This window comes from Chrysemys picta, chromosome 1 (genome assembly GCF_011386835.1).
Source record: "Chrysemys picta bellii isolate R12L10 chromosome 1, ASM1138683v2, whole genome shotgun sequence".
NCBI classification, from domain to species: Eukaryota; Metazoa; Chordata; order Testudines; family Emydidae; genus Chrysemys; species Chrysemys picta.
In genome coordinates this window covers 94,080,471-94,106,651 of record NC_088791.1, presented here as the reverse complement: position 1 = coordinate 94,106,651, position 26,181 = coordinate 94,080,471, and the positions used below count along the sequence as shown (strand labels likewise).

Sequence of the window (26,181 nt, the reverse complement as noted above, 5' to 3'; positions counted from 1 at the left end):
AACCACAACAGGCAACACAAGAGTATTTTAGGAAGGAAAGGGAAGGATAACTTCTCTAAACTGCCAGGAAGATTGTGGAGTAGCAGGGTGCAATTGTACACAAGTTGTTGCAAGAGAATTTTGAATGCTGCTTCTCCAAGACTCTGAATTATTCTTTTAGTTAGTAAGACAATGTGGAACAATTGTTTCACTAACTCAAACAGAGCAGGGGACTCAGGGAACGGAGAAATGGGGGGGGGGGTGATTCGCCAGTTCAGAGGGACATTCCAACAGTTCTCTGTGGAACAGCCCAGATTGAGGCCGCTGTTTGTACCCACATGTGTGTTAACTGCACGGTAGCGTGGGGCAGCGCTCTGCATATGGGTGCCAGAATGTGCAACCCCTCCCTTACCCAGTGGAAGGGGAAACACATTGGCCTTCTGAACCCTTATGAGAGAAGAGCTGTAGATGTCTAGACGATGACTAAGGGGGGAATATGTCAACTGTTTAGGAGCCTATGAAGAATGTAAACACCAGAGGAAGAGGAACTGTTTTGAGTTGTTCAATGGAGTAGAACCTGGAATAATGGGATGAAAGTGAGCAATGGGGAAGTCTGGGCATCAGAAAACATTGCTAAAGGTGAGACCTATTAGAATGAGAAATCCCAAGTGCTTGAGTCATTGAAAACTAGACTGGACAAAATAAAGAGGAATACACAGTAGGGAAAAATCCAGCCCTGGCTGGTGGCTGGGGTGGACTAGAAAAGCTAATGTGAATGTTCAGTCTCTAGTTACTGCTTTTATAATCTCAGTTAAAGTGTCCCAGAAATGAAAGTGTAGAAGCTGGGATTCTCTATCTGAACTCTGATCATTTTTTGCTTTTTTAGTTTTGCATACAGAAGAAACTTAACACTTTGTTGAGAGTTTTGGTTTTTGTTTGTTTGTTTTGTATTGTTTTTTTACAACTTTAAATACAGTACTGAGTATAAATTAATCTTACATTAAAATAAAAAAAGCAAAAAAACTCACCAACTTTACAAACCACAGGAAGGAGATTTTGGAGCAGGAAAACAAAGTGTCTTAAGACTTGAGAAGTTGTGGGGTGGGGTGAATGGAGCAGAGTGCAAGAGGCAGAGAAGGATGTTGGCCGCAGAGCAAGCGAGGAGCTCTGGGTTTGAGGTGCGGGGAGATCTAAGCCCCTGTCTGATGAACAGCACTCCCCATCCCGCTGCATCATCACCTTTCTTCTGCTGCTAGTTTCCCCGTGGTATTTCTGCCTGCACTTTGGTGGATGGGTCCTTTGCCAACAGGGCACAAATATGAAGGCGAAATTACCTCCAGCCTACTCCTTGTTTCCTCTGTCCCAATGTGTATGCTGTACTGAGTGACCATGAGAAGGGTTATTCCCCTTGGAGAGGATACTGCATATTTTCCCCTTCTTCTGCCTCATTCTCCCAGGAGAGGGAGCTATCATAGTAAAGGAAATGGAATAAGGAGAGGCAGCTGGGAAGGAAAGTTGTAGCTCTAACTTGTAAGCTCTTTGGGGCTGGGACAGGTTTTTTGTTGTGTGTTTATACAGTGCTCAGCACATTGGGTCCATGACTGGGTCTCCTCATGCAATTCATATGATAAATAACAATGTCCTTAATAATTGCGTGTGGGGGGTGTACAGGTGGTCCCTATCTGAAGAGTCATTTGTCCTCCGCCACCTAGACGTCTGAGGCTCTCTAAGATGTCTGTGGAGGTCGGGACACCAGTCAGCAATGCTCTTTCACCAAAGGGGATTGTTTCTGTTTTTAATCACTGTTGTGAAGTAGAGGTTTACTTTCTCCCCTTGTCCTCACCCCAGACCCCTTCAACTGCCCAAGAAGTTCCTTGGATCTATAGCTTTTGAAACTGAAAAGGGCTTTAATGTAAGTTAAGGAAATCCTCGTGTGTGTGTTTGAGAGAGAAAAATGGGGGAGGAAAATGGGAGAGCCAGGGAAGTAGAGATGGGGAGAGTAACTGAGAGTGTGATATGAGAAACATCCATGAAAGGGTTATTCTGCTCTCAGATATTCCTGGATAATATTATCCTGCCCTCAGGATCACTGGTCAGCCAATTACAGTTTGTTCTGATGAAGTAATGTTTCTAAGCCTGTATTTCGTTGGTTGATTGTGTTGTCCCTCTGTATCCTGCAGGGGAGTTGTGAGCAGGGGGAAAGAGTGTGAGGGACATTGCTCCGTGCACCCCATTCTGCACCCCACACACACTGGGTAAAGCCGGGGAAAGTTTGCTTTTCTTCTAGCCCACCTGAGCTGATGCACAAACATGCCTGCAGATTCCTCCCACCGTGGAACAAATCCATTTTAAAACCAGAGATATATATACATACAAGTGAATTAAACAGTAACCCAAGTCCTAGACTGGAAAGTCGAACCCTCTACAGCCATGTGCAAAGACAGCATCCTTTGTCAGGGGGCCGGGAGAGGGGAGAATGATTCTGCCAGCTGTCCACTCCTTCCCACTGCCCCAAAAGTCTTCCAGTCTGCACCAGGGGTAGATGAGATAAATGCATTTTGCTTTCATTTTTTCTGTTCCCCGAGATGTTGTACATTTTAGTGGTTTTTAAAATAATATATATACACACACAAAAAAATCTGTCCAGACGGGACAATAAAAGTCCTTAGTGCATTTTCCGTCATTGGTTTCCTCTCTTAATCTGAGGTCTGCCTGCTTTAAAACATGTCCATCACAATCATTGATCTCAGCCAGGGTCTCCCACCCTCACCAAGAAGAAGAGGGGAAAGGAAGAAAATTGCTCCCATTCCCTCTCCCCTTTTTTGCCCCTCAAAGGAAAATTGACCCATTTTTCTTTTTCCCATTTGCCGTTCTAGTCTCTGCAGTAGGAAAGGCATCATCCAGTTCCAGTTACATGTGGTTTTGGGAGGGGTTTCTAATTTTTTTTTCTCTTTTTTGGAAAACTTTAAAATATTGTTAATAAATGAAGAGAGGGAAATCGAGGGAGAAGGTCCGGTCATGGAAAGGGAAGCACCATTTGCCGTCTGACTCGGGCATCGAGACAGACCGACAGAGAGGAAGAGTTATCACTCTGAGGACCCCATAGGGGCAATACAGCAAATACAGTAAAACCTGCCAAGAGCGACCACTCATGGTAGTTAGCAAAAGTGGTGACTTGTAAGAGGTGGTCTCTCTTCCGAGGTTGGCACACCAGAGAGTGGTTGTGTTCTGTGGCCTCTGGAAGTAGTTGCTCGTGACAGGTGGTTTCTCTTCAGAGGTGATCTGTAAGGCAGGTTTTACTGCATATTAAATAAACCTAAAAGTGAAACAAACACAGACACTGAATTAGAATAAGAACCCATCTCGCTCTACTATTCCCCTTCCTTCTCTCTTTCTTCTATGATAATGTTTGCTTTGAAGTACCACATTAATAGCCCTGGAGACCAAGCCACTGAAGTCTTCTATTTATCTCCAGGACAGACCAAGCCAAGCTTGGCACAGGAACAAAAATAGCAGCACATCACCTTTGCATTTGGATTCTTGCGCTGGTCAGGGACCAGAGGAGTATTTTTTGGTTAAAATGGCAGAACACGAAACCCAGAGCAGCCCTAGTGCTAAAGATGGAATTAGAAGACTCCTGGCTCCAAGTTTCTGTGCTCAGACCACAGTTCTCTCTGTCTCAAAAGGCCTAGCCTATTGAGAACCTAAGACCCGATTCTCCTTTAACTCATACTGACTTTACACCAGTGAAATTCCATTGGAGTCCATGGAGTTAGTCCTGATTTACATCACTGTATGTGAGAGAAGAGTCAGGCCCCTAGAATTTAAAGGCTCCAGATTTAATTCCGAGACTCCAGTTCTCCTTTTGCTTTTTTTAACCTTTGTTATGTTCTCAGACTTCCTGTCAGGACAGCGAGACTCATCAAAGTGCTTCCACCATTTTAACCAAAAAACTAAAAAAAGCAATCCCACAATAGAGAATACAAAATGGACATTAATTCTCCATTTCCAGTGGAAACTCAATTCATGGAGGAAGATCAGAGCGAGCTCCACATAATAGACAAATAATATGGTCTCCAGTGGTTTTTAGATATAGAGGGGATAGGCTTGTTGTTCAGCTTTAAGGGAGGTTGTAGAGTAGGGCTCAGTGGCAAAGTGGGAATAATGCATAAATCTTTCACCTCTGCAAGAATGAGTTCAAGTGTGATAAATCATAAGTGGGATGAATTTGGTGAGTACCAGCCTAGTCCTGTTACTTCATTAGATCACACAATTCGGCACTATTGAGTATCTTGGCCCTACATTGGAATAACAAGAGCTGCAGAACTGAGATACCTGGGCAGAACTGTGTGCGAGGCCCAGGGCTGAAATAGCAGCAGGTGCTGTGGGTAGCAATTGAGGTGCATGGGCAGCGCTTGTGTGTGGGAAGGGAATTCCCCATGACTAGAAGAGCAGACTGGCTCACTTCCCAAAGTGCCCCCCTCCTGTGGCAGTTGTTGCTATTACCTGCCTTGCACTCTGTCCCCGGCCAGCACCTCTATGCTGTGAGGATTTCTTTCAGCACTTTCTTATCGTGGACATGCTTGAACTTCCGATGTTTTCTCTTTCGTGCTGGCAGCTGGCGTGCTCGTTGTCTCACCGAAACAGGGGCTGCAGTGATCGATGGTGACTTACCTGCCAAAACAGAGATGGGAGTGTATCATGCCATGAGCAGCAGCTGAGACAGCTGGAAATACCACTCCCTCCCCACCATCTCTAGAACAAGAGAGCCGAAGACCCTCTTCTTCCTTCCCCTCCGTTCTTCCTCACTTCATCTATTCTCCTCATTTCTCCACTCTCCTTTTCCTCTCTGCTCTTTCCCTCTTCCCCATTCCATACTTTCCTCTCTCTGTCTTTCTCACCCTCTTCTCCTCCACCATTTTCCCCATTTTTTCCCCTCTCTCACAAGCAGCATTCTAGGCAAAACCTTCAGCCGCTGGAAATCAGTAAAGCTCCCTGGACTTCACCGGCGCTGTGCTGATTCACAGCAGCTGAGGCTCTGGCCCTCTGTCTCATCTTGCAGCATTTCCCTCTCTCTTCCCCTAGTACCAGCAGCCTTACCTCTGTGTTCACGTGAACCTGGCCGACTGCGACTGGAGGGCTGAGACGACAGTGCCTCACATCGACACTCCAGGTGATCCTCCAAGGGCACAATGGCTTTTTTAATGTTTGGCTTCTTCTGAACAAATTCTATCTTGTTTACCTATTGGGCGAGAATAAAAGCAAACCCATCTAAAATATAAATACAGCTACAACTCCCACTACATCAACATGAATACTACCTTTATTTCTCTATTGCCCTTCTTCCCAAAGGGTCCAAAAGCACTTTAAAATCCACAGATCAAATCCAGACCTGGTACAGTTTGGTGCAACTTTCACTGATTTCAGTGGAGTAGCACATAGCCAGGCAGGTCTGACTTTGACTTTGTACATAGAGAATCACTTCACCCACTCCTGACTTACAGCTGCTTCTTGCATGAAACATGAACAGTGCCCAAAAACATTACACAACTGAGAAAAGAAATACAGAACAATGCTGGGTCTGATAGATTTGACAGAAGAAGTTTTGGGGTAGGAAGAATGTAATTAACTGAATTGAGATACTGGAGTTAAAACCCTTACTGTTGCAAAAAACAACATGGCAGAGAGGAGAAATTCAGACCTAATGCAAACAAGCGCGACTCTACTAACTTCAGTGGAGCCATGTCTGAATTTGTCTCATGATTTTTGATGACTAACAGTGGTAAGGGGCTCTCGTCTCATGTGAAAGGCAGCATGTCTGGCAACACAATGCTCCCGAGAACCATTCTGCAGCCCTTGCATCACTGATTCAGGATACATGTACAATGCAGCTGAGGGGTGTAATTTCCAGCTCAAGCAGATGTACACACGCTAGCTATGAGTGAGCTCGTGCACTAAAAAGAGCCAGAGTACATACCTAGGCTCTTGGATGGGATTGTACTTGAGCAGCTAGCCCGAGCTGCTGCAGCTGTGCTATTATTTTGAGCACTAGTTCAATCAGAGCTAGGGGCTGTACGTCTACCTGCACTGGGACTTACACCTCCCAGTGGCAGTGTAGCCGTACTCTCAGAGGGAAGAGCACCTCTTACTAGATCTCCAGCAGCACATCCTACAGTCTCTGCGTTTGTGTTGGTGGTTTCCCATTCAAATACTGACCAGGCCTGACCTAGTTTAGCTTATCTAACAAAACCACATTCCCTGCGGAGGTCTGCAGGCTATAAATACTATCACTGCTTTGAGTCTGGAACTGAAATGCTCCCAATGCACTGGCCCTGGCAACATCACTCAACCAGTGATCAAACCTACTGGCTGTTTATCTTTCCTTGAAAGCCCCACTCCACACGCTTCAGACCACACGCTGCTCACTAGACAAACATTTCCAACCACACAATACAGAGACCTCAGAGAAGCCATTTCCGGGTCATTTTTCCTGGCTGACTTTTGCCCTGACCTTTGCTTTTTCCACAAAAACAACTCCCATTTCTCCCCCCTCTCTCTTTTTTCTCCCTCATTCAGAGTGGCTTTTCTGAGAAAGGAATTTCCTGATAAAGCAGACTGTGTGAGTGTGCAGACACACACATACACACCGGCCTGCCCAAGGCCTGAGGGAATCTCTCACAGGTCAGGCAGAAGATTTGCGGGGGAGGATTATATTTTTAAATGAGCTGTCTGGGAGGAAGCGTGGAGATCACTATTAACTGATGAGCTAGCATGATCAGAGCAAGAGGTCAGCTATCAGGTGTCTGTTTACAGCCGGGCTTTTAGGCAGGAAGATCACAGAGGGGCAAGGAGAGGAGGAGGGGATGCTGTCTCAGTGCACGTGTTTGGGCTGAGATGCATTATCAGGGTGGTGATGGAGAGGCCAGCACGGTTAGCCCCTCACTTGTATGACCACAGGCAATCCCCCCAGTTGGTTTGTGTTTTTACTGGACGGGCCATGAGAAAAGGAAGCAAGGGGGAGGGAGAGGATAGAGGATTCTTGTGTACCTGGACATGCCGCACGCGGACCAGCGTGGGGCGACACTGCACATTGCGGTTGTTGCAGCATCCGGAGCACCGCTGCACCTCCACACATGGCGGCCACACCACAAAATTGGCATTGGTGGAATCTACCATGCTCCGGGAGATTTCAAAGACCTCCGTCCGTGTCTTGCATTCTGCGAGTACTGCTGGCTCAGCATCTACCATTGCAACTAGAGGGACCCAAGAGAAAAATGATGAAATAGGCTTCACAGGCTACTCCCAGAAACCTGATGCAAACCCACTATGTTATCTGACAAAGGCTCACACTCTCCTGGAACTACAGAAATATATTCTTTCTCCATCCTACACCCATTCAATGCCGTTCACTGTCTCCTTCAAAGGGCCAAGAATCCTGATGGTACATAATAAATAATGATAACTACAGCTAACATCTTGGGCCGGAAAGGACAGGGGCTAGTCAGTGCCGCTGTGTAATGAGATAGCGTGATTTGCTGCAGAATGATGTCTCCTGCTTCCGAACACCAGCTCCTCCACTTCAGGTGATGAACACTTGGCCTCTACAACACTTTCAGGCCCTACTGGAGCAAGAGGATGGGACTAGGAATCAAAAAGTGCAAATAACAATCGCTAGGGCACCAGGCCTGGTCCATTATCATTCTGCTCTGTTGAATTATTTCAGCTAATTTCAGTACTTAACAATTAATAGCAGTCTCTACGTTTGCTGAGGGCAGTATCACACTCGGCAGAAACACAGAGTTAGTTACTGACTGTCACAAGACGTGTCTACAATAGCATATCTAGAGCTTGTTTTCCAGCACTGGTACGAGCTATGAAGTGAATGCTAATGCAGACAGGGCTCAGGCATTGCCAGCACCAAGTCCGAAGCCCCAGCCAGAGGATGGCATCAGGACACAGTGATGGCAATGACTGCACCCTGCTGTCTGTACTACCCTTGATGCTGGGGCAGTTACAGCAATGCTGAAAGAAGGAGACTACATTTGGTAGCATAGAGGCAGAGACAGACTCTCTAACACAAACACACTTACATGGCTAAATGCACATGCGCAGAGTGACACACACTTAAACATGCACACCTACATTCATACACTCATGGTGGACACAGATGCAGACTGTACAGACCCATGTATCTGTATAGCTAATCTCTCACTTACACTGAAACTCCTGCACAGAAGTTAGGTCTGAGTCTATCACTCACCTAGACTTCGTCTCCCTCGAGGCAAATTTTGACCAGGATGGGCTCGCGTTGAGTTCAGATCCAAATTGGAGCCATCCTCTTCTGCAAGAGAAGGACAGAGCCAAATAAGACAATGAGGTAAAAAAGTGAGGCAATGGTGTGGGAATCAAGTGACAGAGGAGGCAGCATTTGGGTGATTCATCGGTCTCGTTACTGCACTAGCATGTCCCGTCCAGAGTTTTAGGTTCAAGTCCCAGCTCAGGTCACAAGTGCAATGAGTGTGGGGAGATTCTACGTTTGTTCACCTCATCACACTGCTCCATTCACAGTAACCGGCATATCTTGTTAAAGAGAGGCCCAGGGCTGGACTTGCAGAAGATACTCTAGGGCAAGAGTGAGATGCACTTTAGCAGAGCTATTTGGAATGTACATGGAGTAGCAGAGGGACTTGCAAGTCAAGATTCAGGTGAATCAGCTGAGTGGGAGTGGAGAGCAAGGAGCAAGGCTGGATTAGCAGGAGGTGCTGCAGGTGAAAACTGAGGTGCAGTGGTAGAGTTGTGTGTTTGTCCTAGGACTGGAATAACAAAGGGTGCTACAGAGCAGGACTGAGAGGCACTGGCAGAGCTGAGTGGAGGACCCAGGACTGGAATAGCAGTGGGGCGGGAGGTCAGGATGCAGGTGCATTAGATGAGGTGGCGGAGGGGTACTTGCGTTCGCGCTCATTTGAGGTAGTCAACTTTTTTGGCAGGAGAATAGAAAAATGAGTTCAAAATAACTCTTCCCCTCTACTACTGTCAGTTAAAACTCAGTTACTGGGAGTGGTTGGGGGGGAAGGAAGGAGGACTGTTAGCAGTCAGCCCAATTCCCAGTACCCCATCCCACTGCTTTCCCATAGAAAGTGCTGAACAGAGAACTTCTCATAGTCTCCCTGGGTTGCTCTAGTAAGTGGCCCCTCCTGAGCCCCAGACTAGAGCAGTGTTCAGAGACAGCTCCTACCCAGCGGCAGCTCTTTCCTTCTGTGGCCTGGTGTAGCTGCAGTGGGAGGCAGAATGGACATCAGCCTCCAGGGAGTTATTGTATTAAAGTGAATTCAGGACTGGGATAATGCGCTGGACTGAAGATCTCTGTTTATCAGGCACAACAGCAGAGCAAGCATCTCACACCTATCACGCCCCATAATGCACTTCACCCGTGCCCTGGGGATGGCCACTTTTTAAGGGTGAGAGGGGCATTTGGTTCTCTGTTCAGACCACACGTGAACAAGTCATCATCAGTGGATATTGTGATGTGAACACCTGGCTGCCGGCCTGCGGTGACAGCACCAAGCTGATTTCACATAGGCCAGCGAACAGTAATGACATGCAGTCACTAACTACTTGAGGGCAAATTGGAATCTGTAACTTGGGTATGAAAGCGTTCAGTCCCATATGTGATCCCCTGTGTCATCCAGTATTTCCTAATCTGGGTTTAGCATGGAACCAATGACCTGGGCTTGAAAGGCTCCATAGCCCATTCCCAAACCCCTGGTCTCCCAAGAGAATCCTGTTTAATTTCTTAAGCATATGAGTGGTTAGTCACTGGAACAGAAATGTATCCCTTACGTAAGCTATAGGACATGACAGACTGCACACATCTTCTCTGTCTCTCCCTCTCCCCCCCTCCATCTTGCATTCTCTGGAATTTTATCAGGCCAGGGTGGGGGTTGCCTTTTGCATAAAGGTTAAGTTGATGAGAAAAAAAGAGCAACACTGTTGACTTGAAACAAATCTTCTATTGAAAACCGAGGTCCCCCTCCTCCTCCCCTTCTTCTTGATAGGCCGTTGCTGCTGCTGCTGACGGGTGGGGACCCAGGCTTGCAAAAGGCAGTGTTGCTAATTTTGGAAGCTGCCCCATTGTGTGGCTCATGGACTCAGAAGAAGAACTTGGGGGGGGGGGGGGGAATCTCGTCGCCTCTTTTTAAGGAAAACAATAGCAGCCCACAGCTGGTTCTCTCCCCCCTTCCCCGTCCCCTCCCAGGCCATTTTGAAAGGGAGCGGGAATGCTTTTGAGAACGTGCCAGTGGTCCGACTGGCATAGGAAACAAAAGCAGGAAATTCTGTTCCCCCGTAGATAGTGTCTCGGCAAGGATTACAAAGCTACAAACAGACAAAACACAAGAGAGAAGGCGAGGGGGGTGAAGGGGGACGGGCGGGAGCAGAGGTTAGAATAGAATGGAATTCACTCTGAAGAGACCGTTTATAAATAAATTCCTGATCCAGCCTGGCGACCGTGACACGTGGTCTCATTCCCACACGTGCCAATCCCTCCACACTTTGCTCCCTGGGCTGCTGCTGCTGCTCTGTGACTTCAGTCCTGGCCAGGTGTTCCCAAGCACTGCAAACTCTGAGCTATTACCCACAGAAAATGACAAAGCAATTCCAACCCCCCCACCAACTTAGTCAGCCTGACACAACCCACGTCCTTCTTCCCTTTTCTATCATCTCATAGAAGGGTCTACCTGGGAACCAGTCCACCCACCTGCCTGTGCCCCTCCCTATCTATTCTACTTGGGGACCAGCTCTCTCATTCCCCCTTCCCCTGCACATATTCCCACCTGCTCCTAGATGAGTGCTATCAGCTCACCTGGCTCACTCCCAACCACCCACTTGTCTGTCTTTTTGTCTTCCCATGGATCAGTCTATTCATCCACTTGTGCATCTCCTCAAAGCCCACTTCATTCATTCACCTGTGTGCCTTTGCATCAGCCCATGAGCTAGTTCACTCACCCGCTTGTGCACCTCTTAATCTACTCATATTCCACTCCAACCACCTCTCTGGGCATCTCCTAGCTCAGAAGCTTGCTTGGGTTTTTCTCAAGCTCCTCATTCCATGCACCAGGCTATTTAAATCTCCCCAGCACCCAGCCCTATTGTAACTGAGTTTTGCAGTATAGCTTGATAGACTGGCACCTAGAGACTAACATGTTTCTATATTTAGAGTGATAAGCCTTGCCAGTGTACCTGCTGGAAAAAGAAAGGTACTCCCACCATGAGATTTAAGGAAGGAAGAGGAGTGTTTGGTGTAGAGGAGATTTACCTACGGAGTCTATCTGCAGGGCACGCTGGAGGTCACTCCTGGAGCGCACCGAGCTGTCACTCATTATCTTGTAAATGTCTTCTGGGATGGGGTCCCCCTACCAGACAATAACAAAGTAGGAAACAAGTGTTACACAGGTATTGAATGCCAATCCTGCACAAACAGCTCCAATTATGGTGAGGAAGGGGAAGGTGGCAGTGAGAGGGAGAGGCAGGGAACCAGCCAAACGGAGAGAGGAAAGCTGCCATGAACATGTGGGATGGGAAATCTGAGAGGAGGAAAGTGAGAGAATCTCTGCCTCTTACAAAGTGGGCTGCGGAATGAAGTCTGAGAATTGCTGAGCAATAGCATTACACGCTGAGGAACCTTAAATACTTTGCCAACAGTCAGGGAAGTTTCATTATAAAGGGATACAGTACCAGAGTAGTTTTAAAAATATCAGGGAAAACATTCCCAATATTTCCCTCTGCTATGAACTCACTCACATGATCTATCAGATGTTCTGCGGGCTTTGTTTGTTTTTAAATCCCATTGGCCAATTATGTGCACATTTGGGCACTGTTAAAAAAAAGGAGTGGAAAGGGAGACTGACTCCTCTTTCAGAGACCAATTTGCTACTCCCGTTTGATCCAGCAGCAAAGTCACAAACTCTGTACTATGACATCACAGTTATTTCCATGGTGTTGGGCTGTGATGTCATAACAATTGGATTTCAATGTCATAAACCTTGAATGCTAACATTACAAACCCCAGGTTACAGGCCAAATTCAGAGCTGGTGTAAGTGAGTGCAATTCCATTGAGCTCAGTGAAATCTCAGCCACTTACACCAACTCTGAATTGGTCCCTGTGACTGCCCTGCAGGAGTACAGAGTAGAGGCATGGGAAAGCAAGTACTTATTAAAACACATTTCCAGAATAATAGGAACAGAAACAGAGAAAAGTATTACCCAACTGTTTGGTTAGCTCCATGCTCTCTTTATTCTGGAGTACTCATGTGTGAAAAGTTGGCCTTTCAGCTGCTTGCCTAATTGGGTTCCTGTGCAGTGGGTGGTAGCTGAGCCCCTGCCCGGTGTCCCTCAGTGGGCTGCCCCGTTGTAACTGAGAGGAGAATTTGGCCCCATGTGTTTATGAAATGTAGCTTTTTTTAATGTTTTATGATTATTAGTGAGATGCATGTATCTGGGCTCTGGTGAATGCTCTCTTACCAAGGTTATTCTTTGCTCAACTGCTTTCGGGGTGTAACATTTCATTTCAGTTTAGTGCTGGGGAAAAGTGCCAGATTGATGACTCTAGAGACAATGAATCCTCTGTTTATCCACAGAGCAGGTACCACACAGGCAATGGCAAGGCATGTTTCACCCCACATGCTGTTCCCCCTTCCCTGTTCCCAATGGGCCTCAGATCTGATCTTTAGGGACCATTTTTAGGGATGAGAAGAGAAGTGCAGTTTCCCAGCCCACTAAATCCTTGGACTCTCTGCTGAGGCTGCCAATAAGGGAGCCAGCTAATGCCAGTTTTCATGGTGTTTTTTGTGATATAGGCCTCTTCTCACAAGACACACAGCTGAGAGGCCATAAACTCATGTCATTCAGGGGCCACCAAACAGCTGTCATATGATGATGACTTCTGATAATTACCAAGCTGGATCTGGGTTGGAACTAGGGTGACCGTCTTTTCAAAAGGCAAAAGCAGGACACATGCAGGAGCTCTGCCCCCTCTTTGGCCCCACTCCTGTCCCTCTTCTTCCCCTGAGCCCCCACCCCCTGATCCTCCTCTTCACCCCTGAGGCCCTGCCCTCTGGCCAGGCCAGGTAAGAAGCTGGAACCAGGCAGTGGTAAGAGCTGCCTAAGGAGCTTGGGCCACTGTGAGGAGCCCCAGACCCTGCACATGCCCTCGGTGGGGTACGAGGTTGCCCGAGAGCAGTCTCCAGCCCATGCCCCTGTCCCCTGCGGCACGCTGCCCAGGGCAGGTGGAGGGTCTGGGTATTCCCCACAGTGGCTGGGGCTCCCTGGGCAGCTCTTACCATGGGCCGACTCCAGCTTCTGGCCTGGCCAGGGGGCAAGGCCTCAGGGGGAAGAGGAGGAGCAGGGGGAGGGGCCTTGTGGTGAGGGAGGGCCAAGGCCCACCTCAGCCCCTCCCTCCCACACACACACCATGAAGAGGCTGGTGCTGCCACCAAGCCTTGGGCAGGTGCAGAGTGGTGCTGCAGGGAATCTAGGACAAATGCTGTCCCGGAGTCATTCAACCCACAACCAGGACTTGAACTCTGCATTTCAGGACTGCAATTCAGGACAGGTGGTCACCCTAGTTGGAACCAGTGAGCTAGAAGTGAAAGGCTCCGTATTCCTCCTGTATGGTACTATTTTTGTATCACACACACTGGAGTGTATATTAGAAAATGGATTGTTTGTGAGTCCAAGTATTTGTAATCTGAGATCAGAATTGATTTTTAATGTTTTCACCTGTCAAGAAGTGCATCTGTGGATGAACGTTGCACTGTACAGATGACTCTGGTCCTTCCTGATACTTAATACATGTATGAAATTAGACTTTATTTTAAACTCTGGCACTTGTTGGGGTCAGCAGGCAGGTGCTACACGACTGCATGACTTTGGTGGAATTAGTGGGAAGAGGAGAGATGCGACCTAGCTAGCTAGGAGGAGGAGGAGAGAAAACTGGAGGAGCATTTATGGATCAGTGCTCTGCAGAGGGACTGCAAAAGCAGGCCCACTCACTGGGGACCGGATTACAGGAATTAGCTCCACTCCCTGATCACAGAAGGAATTTTAGGTGCCAAGTTTTTCTTGTCGCAGATGCTATCAGTTTGACTAAAGCATGTCAGCACGCCCAGGCTGTAGGCCTCATTATTCTCTACCTGTATCTCTGAAGCAGCTCTGGCAGTGGGGACTGCATGCCTGGGCTGTGAGGTTTCTTACTTTCTTCCCGGTCACAAAGCCAAGTCTGAGAGGGACCTGTGAGAGACTATGCCTGGTTGTGAGGTTTGTTATTCTCTCCCCACCTCTCTGAGTTGGTTCTGTGCGAGGGGAATGTCCTAGCATCCCCATGTCACAGAGCCTGGGCTGAGGAAGTTCTGTGAGTAGTTTCAGAGTAGCAGCCGTGTTAGTCTATATCCGCAAAAAGAACAGGAATACTTGTTGCACCTTAGAGACTAACAAATGCTCTAATAAATTTGTTAGTCTCTAAGGTGCCACAGTACTCCTGTTCTTTCTGTGAGCAGGAAACTGCACACCCAAGTTACGGAGGGACCCTTAGAAGCTAAGAAGGAAGACACACAATCAGGGCTGCCCAGAGGATTCAGGGGGCCTGGGGAAAGCGGGGGAGCGGACATAATATAAGGCGCCACCCGCTGCAGCGCTTGTACTCACCAGGCGGCGCTCTGAGTCTTCGGCGGCGGGTCCTTCACTGGCTCTGGGTCTTCCGTGGCACTGAAGGACCCCCCGCCGCCGAAGTGCCGCCAAAGTCCCAGAGCGAGGTGAACGACCCCCTCCCCCACCGCCAAAGTGCCGCTGAAGACCCAGAGCACCGCCGGGTGAGTAAAAATTAAAAAGGCGCCTCTAGCCACGAAAGGGATTCTCGGCCAGGGCTTGTGGGGCCCCTGTGGAGCCCGGGGCCTGGGGCAAATTGCCCCACTTGCCTAGGGTTACCATACGTCCGGATTTTCCCGGACATGTCTGGCTTTTTGGGGCTCAAATCCCCGTCCGGGGGGAAATCCCCAAAAGCCGGACATGTCCGGGAAAATTGGGAGGGAGGGAGAGCTCGGTGGTGCTCGGCAGGGGCCTCTTTGGCTGGGGTCGGCGGTGCGGGGCTGGTGCGGTGCCGGGCTGGGGTCGCGGGGCCGGGGGCATGGTGCCGGGCCGGGAACCAGGGGCGCGGTGCCGGGCTGGGGGCCAGGCCGGGCCAGGAGCCGGGGGCGCAGTGCCGGGCCGGGGTCGCGGGGCCGGGAGCTGGGGTCGCGGGGCCGGGAGCCGGGGTCGCGGGGCCGAGCCGGGGGGGCGCGGTGCCGGGCCGGGGTCCAGAGTCGCCGGGCCGGGAGCCGGGGTCGCGGGGCCGGGCCTGTGGGGCCAGGAGCCGGGCCGGGGTCGCGGGACCGGGCCGGGAGCCGGGGTCGCGGGGCCGGGAGCCGGGGTCGCGGGGCCGGGCCAGGGTCCGGGGTCGCGGGGCCGGGCCGGGGTCCAGAGTCGCGGGGCCGGGCCGGGGTCGCGGGGCCGGGAGCCGGGGTTGCGGGCCGGGAGCCGGGGTCGCGGGGCCGGGCCGGGAGCCAGTGCCCCAGGGCCCGAACCAAGCTGGGCAGGAGACGCTGGGGCCAGAGCCTCTTGGCCTGGGCCGGCCGCCGAAGGGAGCCACTCGGCCAGGAGGGCCAGACTGAGCCGCGCCGCGCCGCACCCCGCCCCAGCCTACCTGCTGCCTCCCTGTTTCAGGCTTCCCGCGAACATTTGATTCGCGGGAAGCAGGGGAGGGGGAGGAGCAGGGGGCGGAGCGTTCAGGGGAGGGGGCAGAGTTGGGGCGGGGCTGAGGGCAGGGTTGGGGCGGGGCTGGGTCCCCATGGAGTGTCCTCCTTTTTAAAAACTAAAAGATGGTAACCCTACACTTGCCCCCCCCTCCCCCCGCACACAATGCAGCAATTACCAGCAAACACATCCACCTGATTCTGTGATATGGCTGGGAGAAGGGTGGAATGGCAGTGGGGGGTGGAGTCTCCCCATGGGCCAACCAGAGCAGCTAGGGATTTTCCTGCAATTGCAGCAAGCGGGGGAGGTTGGGGAGGTTATTAGTCTAGAGCAGGTTAATGATCTCCTTTTAACTCTGTGGTAGATCAAAGAAGTCTCTTGTCTTGATGGAGTCCTGGCTGGCTGTCAAGTGCCTGAGGCCTGGCCTTGTGCTGCTGCACGGCCCTGGAATTCCTACCCCAGTGACTTTGTTCCTCTCTCTGCTCCCACCCTGAGTTCCTCGCTTCCCCATATTCTGTACTTGCATGCACAGCCATCACGCTAGAGCAGGGGTCGGCAACCTTTCAGAAGTGGTGTGCCGAGTCTTCATTTATTCACTCTAATTTAAGGTTTCACGTGCCAGTAATACATTTTAACGTTTTTAGAAGGTCTCTTTCTATAAGTCTATAAAATATAACTAAACCATTGTTGTATGTAAAGTAAATAAGGTTTTAAAAATGTTTAAGAAGCTTCATTTAAAATTAAATTAAAATGCAGAGCCCCCCGGACCGGTGGCCAGGACCTGGGCAGTGAGAGTGCCACTGAAAATCAGCTGGCGTGCCTACCCCTGCGCTAGAGACTTGCAGGCAGACACACTGACGGACGCATACACGCAAGCATGCTTCTTTGTTTGTTTAACATTGTCAAATTATTTTGGTGCTCATGAAAGCAAGGGATGTACAGTGCTGGGCAGGTGCTGTGCAAGCCAGTGGGGTCTCCTCAGTGGTGGCTTTGCCTGCCTTATGTTGAGGCAGAACAGCGTGATCTTTATGTGCTGGTAAGTTCTAAGCACGTCTCTATTATGTGTCAGATTTTCTTCCCTACTTTCAGATGTCAGCAGCCTTGGCTGATGCAAAACGAATCCACGTGCAGCTCTGCTAATGTTCTACGTATAGCTCAGTCCTGTCCTACAGTCCCCTCTGTTATTTCAGTCTGAGACCCCCTCAAAGCTCTGCTCATGCCCCTCAGTCCTCACCGGGAGCCCATATCTATTTCAGTCCTTGGCCCTCTGCTATGGTAAGATTTGAACCCCAAGATGCCAAGGGTGAAACCCAAATGCATTAACTCACTGTGACTCTCTCCCTCCCCTGCACTTGTAGACATGTACACGGAGTAGGGCAATCTAGCATGGAGCCAACCCATGTTGGGTGGGGAGGGAAGAGGGAGTGCTGCAGAGGCCAGTTCACTGCTCTGGGGTTAGAAATATGTATGCCGGGCTGTGTGGAAAACTCAGGTTAGATTCCAGGTCCTATTCCCTGCGCCATCAGGAGCTGGGAGTGCTGAAAAGTGTGATCAGTCTCTGCAAGGGCAGTGAATGGAGCATGCACTGCCATTCTGCAGTGATCCCTATGGCTATTCATGGGCTCCAACAGATTGTAGCTCATTCCTCCTCATTTAATAGCACAGCAAATGCATGGCCCCGAGGGAGCAAAGATTGTGAAACTGAGAGGAAGGGATTGAGAAAGACCCTTGGGGCTTGGAGAAAGAAATTCCTCCCCTCCTTTTTAGGCTGTGATTCTGCACATCCGGGTAGTGCCACATAAATGGCACAGGAGAGAGAATGGAAGGGGAGACCCTCTGATTTGGGGGAGGAAAATGCAGAAAGGCGCTGAGCTCTCTGCTCTTCTCCCTGGGGAAGGAGGTAGGTTATGAAACTCCCCAGCCACCTCATTGCTGATCAGAACAGAGGGTTCACAATGCCAGGGATGGGTTAATAGCCACTGTGTCATTATACCATGGTCGGTGCATGAAGGATGAAGAGAGCAAGATACGAAGAGAAGAAGTTTCTCTTTACCTTAAACTCAGATTGGGGATGGTGAGGGGAGACACTGTGACATTCCTCAGCGTGGAGTAAGACGGGCGAGTCCCAGCAGAGCCTGGCAAGAGACTCATTCTGACTTAACCCCAGGGGCTGCTGGTTCCTTGGCTGGGCAGATGCATTTAACCCTTCCAGTGCCACACCCAGCTATGGGTAACCTCTTAGGAATCCTTCCACCCGTCTCCCAGGGACCAATTCTGCTCTCTCACAAGTCAGGGAAAACCTCTTCATCTCTCCCAGAATCCATTCCATGTGGGCACAGAAATACTGTTTAGGTTCTGCTCCCTAAAACATTCCATTCAATCTTTGCTAACTTGATTCCAGTGACACAGTCTCGCCCTCTGTGTTCTAACCATCTACTAGTACCAATCTCACCCCCCATCCCCTGACATGAAGAGGAGGCATACAGTCCCCAGCCCCCAAGCAACAGCAGCCTCTGGGCAAAGTAATGGAAGAATTTGCTCATCAGCACAACATGTATAAATAGTGTCAGAAATACCGTAAGAGACAGAGTCATTCTCTCCTGGCCCACACATCAGCTGATGGGGAGAGATAGACCCACACTGATCGCCTTTTCGTTTCCCCGGGCTTACCCCAGACATGTGACCCATCCTGAAATTCACTGCCATGGTTGCACCATTTCACTCCTGCAAGAGCCTCACGTGTGCAGGACAGTATAAGAGGCTTACGCCAGGACACCATGAAGATGTAAATTAGAGATGAACCAAAACTAGGACTGTTTAACAGCCCCACCCCATTCTTTGGGAGATGGATTCCAAAATGCGCAGGCCCAGCCAATGGAAATTTACAAAAACCAAAGCCACGCCTGGTTTAGCCCATCTCTCTAAAGGTTGCAAGGCAATTATTATGACCCACAGGGAAAATGCAAATAGGTTAGTATCCTTGCTTCCCAGCTGGCAAATACCTTCCCACTTTCACACTCCCCTTGGAAGGGCTCCCAGGCCTTAAAGATGGGTGTGATTGGAGAAGTGGAGGGACCAAAAGGACTCCACTTTACAGCTCAGATCTTTTCGAATCAGATGCAAACCCAGTGTTTCTAGTGACGCTCCCCCAGACATTGTGGAGAAAGATGTGAGTTCAGGATCAAGTAGTTCCTCCCTTTACAGGCAGTGAGGAATCATCGTGCATGCTGCTCTTACAGGGCCTGCCATTAAGCAGTCAGTTAGGGGTTTCAGGAGCTTCTGCAGGTTGGTGGAGAGGGGGACAGTGACAGGGCTGTGAATGTAGGTTTGGGTAGGGAAACTCCATCAGGGCGCTGAGTGTGTCCTCTCAGGCAGGCGCCATCTTCAGCCTGGTGAGGGAGGTGAGAAATGCCATCACAGTCCCTCCAAAAAAAAACTACTGATGGGGGCCAGCATTCCTGAGTTCTGACATCACCAGTGTTAAAGCAGTGCCCAAACACTGTGTGTGTGTGTGCACGCGCGCACACGTGTTGGTGCACACATGCGTGAACGCACCTCTCACAATGCACAGAAATGGGCACATTTCTTTTTTTCTCTCCCTTCCAACATAGATGATGTTTCATGTTTAGTGCGCGAGGCGGAAATATACTCGCCTGCTCAAACAAACACAGCCGCTGGGCAGCCCACAGCACCAACTGCTTCCCTTTTGTGGTCTGGGTAAGAGAAGAGAGAGCCACGAGGAGTGAAGGATACCTCATACCCTTCTTTACCTCCATCCCCTCCCCTCTGCCCACACAGGGACAGACCAAAATGAGGAAGAGAGAGAGAGAAATGATGCAAAGCAGGAGGTGATGTTTTGGGGAGGAGCATTCCTGTCTCCTGCCCATGTCTCAAGCCAGGATTCAACCCACTTGTTTGTCATACTCCCACTGGGTACGTTGGGGTGTTATGTGGGGAAATATTAGGGGTCTTTTGCCCCCCTCACTCCTTTGTGGAGTCAGATACTGATAAATGACAGTGCAGAGGCCTGAGGATCAGGGAGAGTCCCTTCCCCTCGACCACATCTCCCCTGGCAGGAAAAACAGTTCCAGGGTTGGAATGGAAAAGAGAGCTTGGTTTCCATTTGGGGAAATACAAAAGCTGCCCTCATCACATGTGTTCAATGGATCAAACTTGTCACCTGACCCCAGTTCCCATGGCGTGTTTTCTCCTAAGCAGTCTGTGGGGGGGGGGACGACACGGATGGGGGTGGGCGATAGTTGAGGGGGTAATTGCATGGTGCATGTATGTGTGGATGTATGTATGCTCCAGGAATAAGATGACATGTTTGCATTAAGATGTCTCTATGGTACACAGATGGATATCTCTAACCTCATTTAATAGAACTAGCAAGATGTGCACATGCCTTAACTTGTTGTGTCAGGTCTGAATTCAGACTGTAGGCTTCTCAGGGCAGGGTCTGTGCCTTTACTTGTTTCTGCAAAGTGCCTTGTATACTTTGGGGGTGCTCAGAAATATAATAATAATGTATGTATGATGCGTGCATGTGTGTATTTACATGCAGATTTGCATAGGTGTGTATTTGTATGATGCATGCTTTGTTGGGGAGGGACTTGCATAGAGGACGGGGTGTTTAATGTATCCATGGTTGTGTGTCTTTGCATGAGGCTGTAAGGGAGGGGGAGGCACAATTTGGAGGGCTTATTAGTTCCCAAGGCATTCTAGCACAGTGACGGGGCAAACTCTGCCTTTTCAACCAAGACAGCTTTAGCCAGGTCTCTACTTCCCTTAGAGCTGCCCGTTGATTCCAGTTCAGAGCTTTTGTGAGTTCAGACAGGGGAGAAAAGAATTACAGGTCTGTCTCATCTTACGCTGGGGTTAAGTTCCGCAGTCAGCGCCTAAAGCAAAAATCGCGTATAGTCAAAATTACATTGAGTGTAATGGCTGGCGGAATCGCCCACACTACAGAAACAGTATTTAAATTTCAGACTAGCAGCCGTGTTAGTCTGTATCCACAAAAAGAACAGGAGTACTTGTGGCACCTTAGAGACAAGTACAGGAGTACTTGTGGCACCTTAGAGAGAGATGGGGTGACCAGAGCGGCACACGGTATTCAAGGTGTGGGCGTACCATGGATTGATACAGGGGCATTATGATTCTTTCTGTCTTATTATCTATCCCTTTCCTAATGGTTCCTAACATTGTTAGCTTTTTTTGACTGCTGCTGCATAATGAGCGGATGTTTTCAGAGAACTATCCATGACTCCAAAATCTCTTTCTTGGGTGGTAATAGCTAATTTAGACCCCATCATTTTTATGTATAATTGGGAATAGGTTTTCCAATGTGCATTACTTTGCATGTATCAACACTGAATTTCATCTGCCATTTTGTTGCCCAGTCACCCAGTTTTGTGAGACCTCTTTGTAACTCTTTGCAGTCTGCTTTGGACTTAACTTGAGTAATTTTGTATCATCTGCAAATTTTGCCACCTCACTGTTTACCCCTTTTTTTCAGATCATTTATGAATATGTTGAACAGCAGTGGTCCCAGTACAGATCCTTGGGGAACCCCACTATACCTCTCTCCACGGTGAAAACTGACCATTTATTCCTACCCTTTGTTTCCTATCTTTTAACCAGTTATTGATCCATGAGAGACCTTTCCCTCTTATCTGATGACTGCCTACTTTGCTTAAGAGCCTTTGGTGAGGGACCTTATCAAAGGCTTTCTGAAAGTCCAAATACTATATCCACTGGATCACCTTTGTTCACATGTTTTTTGATCCCCTCAAAGAATTCTAATAGATTGGTGAGGCATGATTTCCCTTTTACAAAAGCCAAGTTGACTCTTCCCCACCATATTGTGTTCATCTGATAATTCTGTTCCTTACTATAGTTTTGGCCAGTTTGCCTGGAACTGAAGTTAGGTTTATAGACCTGTAATTGCCAGGATCACCTCTGGAGCCTTTTTAAAAATTGGTGAGACCTTAAATATCTGCCAGTCATCTGTTACAGAGGCCAGTTTAAGCAATAGGTTACTACATACCACAGTTAGTAGCTATGCAATTTCATATTTTAGTTCCTTCAGAATTCTTCGGTGAATACCATCTGGTCCTGGTGACCTGTTAGTGTTTAATGTATCAACTTGTTCCAAAACCTCCTCTATTTACACCTCAATCTGGGACCATTCCTCAGATTCGTTACCTAAAAAAAATGGCTCAGGTGTGAGAATCTCTCTCACATTCTCTGCAGTGAAGCCTGATGCAAAGAATTAATTTAGCTTCTCTGCAATGGCCTTGTCTTCTTTGAGTGCTCCTTTAGCACCTATATTGTCCAGTGGCCCCACTGATTATTTGGCAGGCTTCCTGCTTCTGGTGTACTTACAAACTAAGAGCAATTTTTTTTAGTCTTTTGCTAGTTACTCTTCAAATTCTTTTTTTGCCTGCCTATACTTTCACACTTGACTTGCCAGAGTTAATGTTCCTTTCTATTTTTCTCAGTGGGATTTGACTTTAAATTATGTCTTTTTGTCTCTTAACTGCCTCTTTTACTCTGTTGTTGAGTCATGGTGACATTTTCTTGGTCCTCTTACTGTTGTTGTTTTAAACTGCACTTACAGTACCTGACAGAGGGGCTATGGGGATTAATTGGTTAAGGGTTGCTCAGTTCTTTAAAAGATGTAAAGTGCTATCTAGCTGCTAAGTATGATGGTTATTACTTTCCCTCAGAGCTGTTCCAGATAGAGCTGTAGCAAGCCTGTGGAGGAGTTACCAAGAGTGTGATGTTGATTTACCCTCATTAAAAGGAAAGAAATAGTGGTGTGGTGCGAACTCCTGCAGTTTGGGAGGGAGAGAAGGTGGACAGAGTTTTGGGCCGAAATCCTGGAATGAATCTGTGCTGTTTTTTTTCTCAGGATGATCATCACCCGTGGTGGGGAAGCCCTTCCTCCCTCCCTCTTGGTTGTATTTGGTTTGGCTCTGGGAAATGAGACTGGCAGGGTGAGTGACTGCAGCTGTAGAAAGGGTGGGGCCCGAAGTGCACCTGCCCCTCCCCCAAATAGGTGAGGCACGGGTGGGTGGAAGGAATAGGGGGGCGGGCGTCCCCCGCTGGCACCGCAAGGCAGGAGCGAGCGGAGGTGGGTGAAATCTGCATGACGACTCGCAGGAGCACGGAGAACAAAAGGAGAATTCTTTCCACCAGTTGGTGGTCAAAACAACCTGCCTTGGCTGCGTCCCAGCTTTCCATCTCTGCTAGGCTCACCTCCATGTTAACCCTCCCCTGCCTCTCTCCCTTTGCCACTCCCGCCGCCCTTTTGGTGTTTTCGGGGGGCTGTATTTTTTCCATGTTGTGCCTGTTTATACTTGGCTGGGTCCTGCCCTGAGCTCTCTATGAATAACTCTATTGCACTTCTTCTTGCATCTGAAGAAGTGAGGTTCTTACCCACGAAAGCTTATGCTCCCAATACTAATGTTAGTCTTAAAGGTGCCACAGGACCCTCTGTAGCTTTCTATTGCAGAAGTACGAGTCCTCGTTACTCGTGCTGTTCCTGTCGCTCCCAGACTAAATTCTTTGCTGTTGCCAGCTCCCTGCAAGCTCCTCCAACTTGATTTCTTCAGGGTTTTTTTACTCTCCCCTGCAGCTGTGCATTTCCAGCCAAGCTGCTGCGGCTCTCCCGCCCTATGTCCTGACCCTCTAGAGATGCACTCTTACTCATACGGACACACACCGCGCAGCATGCTGAGGGTCGGACCCAATGAAGTTACATTGGTGTAAGAGATCACAGAGTCCCAAGAGACGGGCACACTGTGTCTGAAGAAATCTCGGGGGGGGGGGGGGGATAAAACCAGGAAAGCAAAAGAGAGGACCTGGGTTCCTTTAAGAGCCCCCCCTCCCCCACAAACCTCTCTGCAAATCGTTGCAATCTTCCCTTCCTCTTGGGTGTTTGTTCAGAACTGATAGGAGGATCCCTGCTGCAGCTCCCGGCCCAGAACAGCTGGGGAACACGCTGCTGCTGCAGCCAGCAACCAGGGCTAGAATTCAGCCGCAAGAACTCAGGGAGCTCCCCACTTCCACTCAGCCTGACCTCCCAGCGTGAGAGAGACATAAATCTTGAACGACACCGGAGCTCTTTCATTCCGTCTGACTCCACTAGCATCGTGAGATGTACGCAAGCGCCTTCTTTAACTACTGGGGGCTCTCTCCTTCGGTCTACCCCCCCCCCATTGCAACAGGTACCCCAGGCTCCCTCTTGAACTGCCAGACAGGCTCATCCCTGTTCAATTCCAGCAGAACCTATCTTGAAGATCCCCACCCGGAGGTCTGAGATACCATTGGATTACATGTTTTCTCTGGGGAGTGGTGGGAGAAGGTGTTTCCCCCTACAAACAGCTAGCCAGCAGGGCAAGGGCCAGCCATGGTGCGCTGCAGGAAGAGTTGCCTAAATAAGGTTTGTTTGTTTTAAAGAGCAAAACTCATAAATGCACGAGAGATTGAGAAGCTGCAACTGCTACATTTGGCCAGGATGGGTGGGGATGGGGAGTGCACCCCAGACATGGGTGTAGTTTGGGGGGGGGTAGGGGACTTGCCCTCTCCCAAACTGCAAGCCTTGGGCAGGTGCAGAATTTGCTCCCCCCCCCCCCCCCCGTGTGGCCCCATTGGCCTTGCTGGAATTGTTTCCCTTGCCCCCCCCCCCCAATATAGAGTCAAAACTGAACCCTTCTCCCCAACTCCCTTTTACCTGTCAGTTCAGCGGCTTAAATGTTGCTTGTTCAACAGTATTTATTTTCCCCTTATTCATTTTCTTGCCTTTTAAAAACAAATTTATTTACCATTATTTAAATTTAAATTTAATTTATTTAATTTTAAATTTAAATTTAAAATAAAGTACGATTAAAAAAACCCCAAAATTTACAACTGTTCCCACAGATACAATGAAACTTGTCAGAGAAACACCTATAAGGAGTTTTCTCACTCTGCTCTGTATACTTTAGCCTGGGTCTAAAGTTCACCAGATATTGATTGTTCTCAGTTGTAAAATAAAATGGTTTGACACTCACCTCAGTACTGATGAGAGGCAGGTACCAGAGAGACATGAAGATCAATCTGAAATCCATACCGACTCTGAGCCCCAAAAGTTCCAGACACATTGAAGGACAGACTTGAAAAGAAATAATAAATTCCCACGCTTAGGCAAAGAGGTGAGAGAGGCAGGTTCTGTTTACAGTTTGGCTCCAGCCTTGCCTTCTGCACAGAGGGTTCTGCACTTCTTCATTTTCCCCTCCAAATTATTTTTTCTTGTTTCCCACAATCATGGAGTGGGGAAGAAAGGGTTAAAAAACAGAGACTATTTTTAAAAAAGTAAGTCTTGGTTACTTGTCTGCCCTTTTCTCTGCCTCATCAGCCAGCAGGAATATAGGAGAGGAGTATAAATAAACTAAAAAGGCAGTCCCCCCCCCAAATGTGTGCATCCAAAGTCTGTCTTCCCTCCTCTCCGCAAGAAATCTTTCAGTATTTCCTTTTATCGGATGGTCCACACACTTATCTTTTTCCTTCTTAATTTTTGTTCTTTAAAAAAGACCCACACAAAAAGGTAAAAATGTTTTGCAATGTTTTCCAAAAAAAACCCCAAAAGTCTGAAACAAAGTTTTCCTAAATATTTATACAAAATCAGAAAATAAATCTTCTTTCTTAATATTTTTTTTGTTGGTTTAATTTTTTTTAATAATGTTTTTCTTCCTCTGGCATGTTTTTAAAAAACAAAAAGTTGTTTTAAGTTGTATTTTTTTCTCCTAAATTATTTTCTGGTTTCAGTGTCTTTTCTTTCAAAATGTTGCTGGTAGTTTGGTTGTATGTGAGGTCTGATTTGTTTGGTTTGGTTTTGCAGACAGCTGAGCAAATGTCTTGGCTGGATTCTGTGTGTGTGTTGAGTCTTGATAAGTCTCAGCGGTGCTGCTGCCGCCTCTTATGCTCTCTTGCAACAAGAAAAAAGGTAAAATCAAGTGGGAGGAGAGAGAGTAGCAGGGAGAGAGCTGGTGGGTCTTTATTTTAGTCTGCAAGAAAGAGAATAAGGTGTCACCCTTTCAGCTGTTCTTTTAAAGGAGAAGAGAGGGGTGGAGACAGCTAGCAGCAACTCCTTTCTTGGCTGTATATCAAAGACAGAGGGAAAAAAATCTAATAAGGCACTGACAATTCAATACTCACCAAACTAAAAAAGACCCTCACTAATAAACATAATTTATATTGGCGATGTCCCTACACTCACATAGAAGTAGGGAGAGAAATTCCTTCAGGACTGAGCGAGAGATAAGGAGAAGGACATTCCCAGCAGAGCAGTTGAGGTTTTTGGCCCTAGACTAAGACTTTCACTGTTGCAACTCATAGCATTTTTTCCCCTGTCCTGCCATCCCACTTGCTCTGGA

General features: G+C 48.5%; 1 protein-coding gene across 3 annotated transcripts; it reads right to left on the bottom strand.

Moving 5' to 3' along the window:
* Positions 1-891: 891 nt before the first annotated feature.
* PDGFB (platelet derived growth factor subunit B) lies at positions 892-24,960 on the bottom strand. Of its 3 annotated transcripts, none has more exons than XM_005302521.5 (7): positions 24,820-24,960; positions 11,294-11,390; positions 8,240-8,320; positions 7,027-7,232; positions 5,080-5,221; positions 4,486-4,653; positions 892-3,295 (listed from the first exon to the last, which is right to left on the bottom strand). In XM_005302521.5, exons 1-6 carry the CDS (start codon positions 24,907-24,909, stop codon positions 4,517-4,519), a joined length of 753 nt encoding a protein of 250 aa, XP_005302578.2. In that variant the 5' UTR covers positions 24,910-24,960; the 3' UTR covers positions 892-3,295; positions 4,486-4,516. The 3 variants fall into 3 exon arrangements, with proteins under 3 accessions (XP_005302578.2, XP_042699471.2, XP_042699472.2); XM_042843537.2 differs by having other exon boundaries at positions 4,490-4,653; XM_042843538.2 differs by lacking the exon at positions 24,820-24,960 and adding an exon at positions 23,665-24,079.
* Between the last annotated feature and the right edge of the window lie 1,221 nt (positions 24,961-26,181).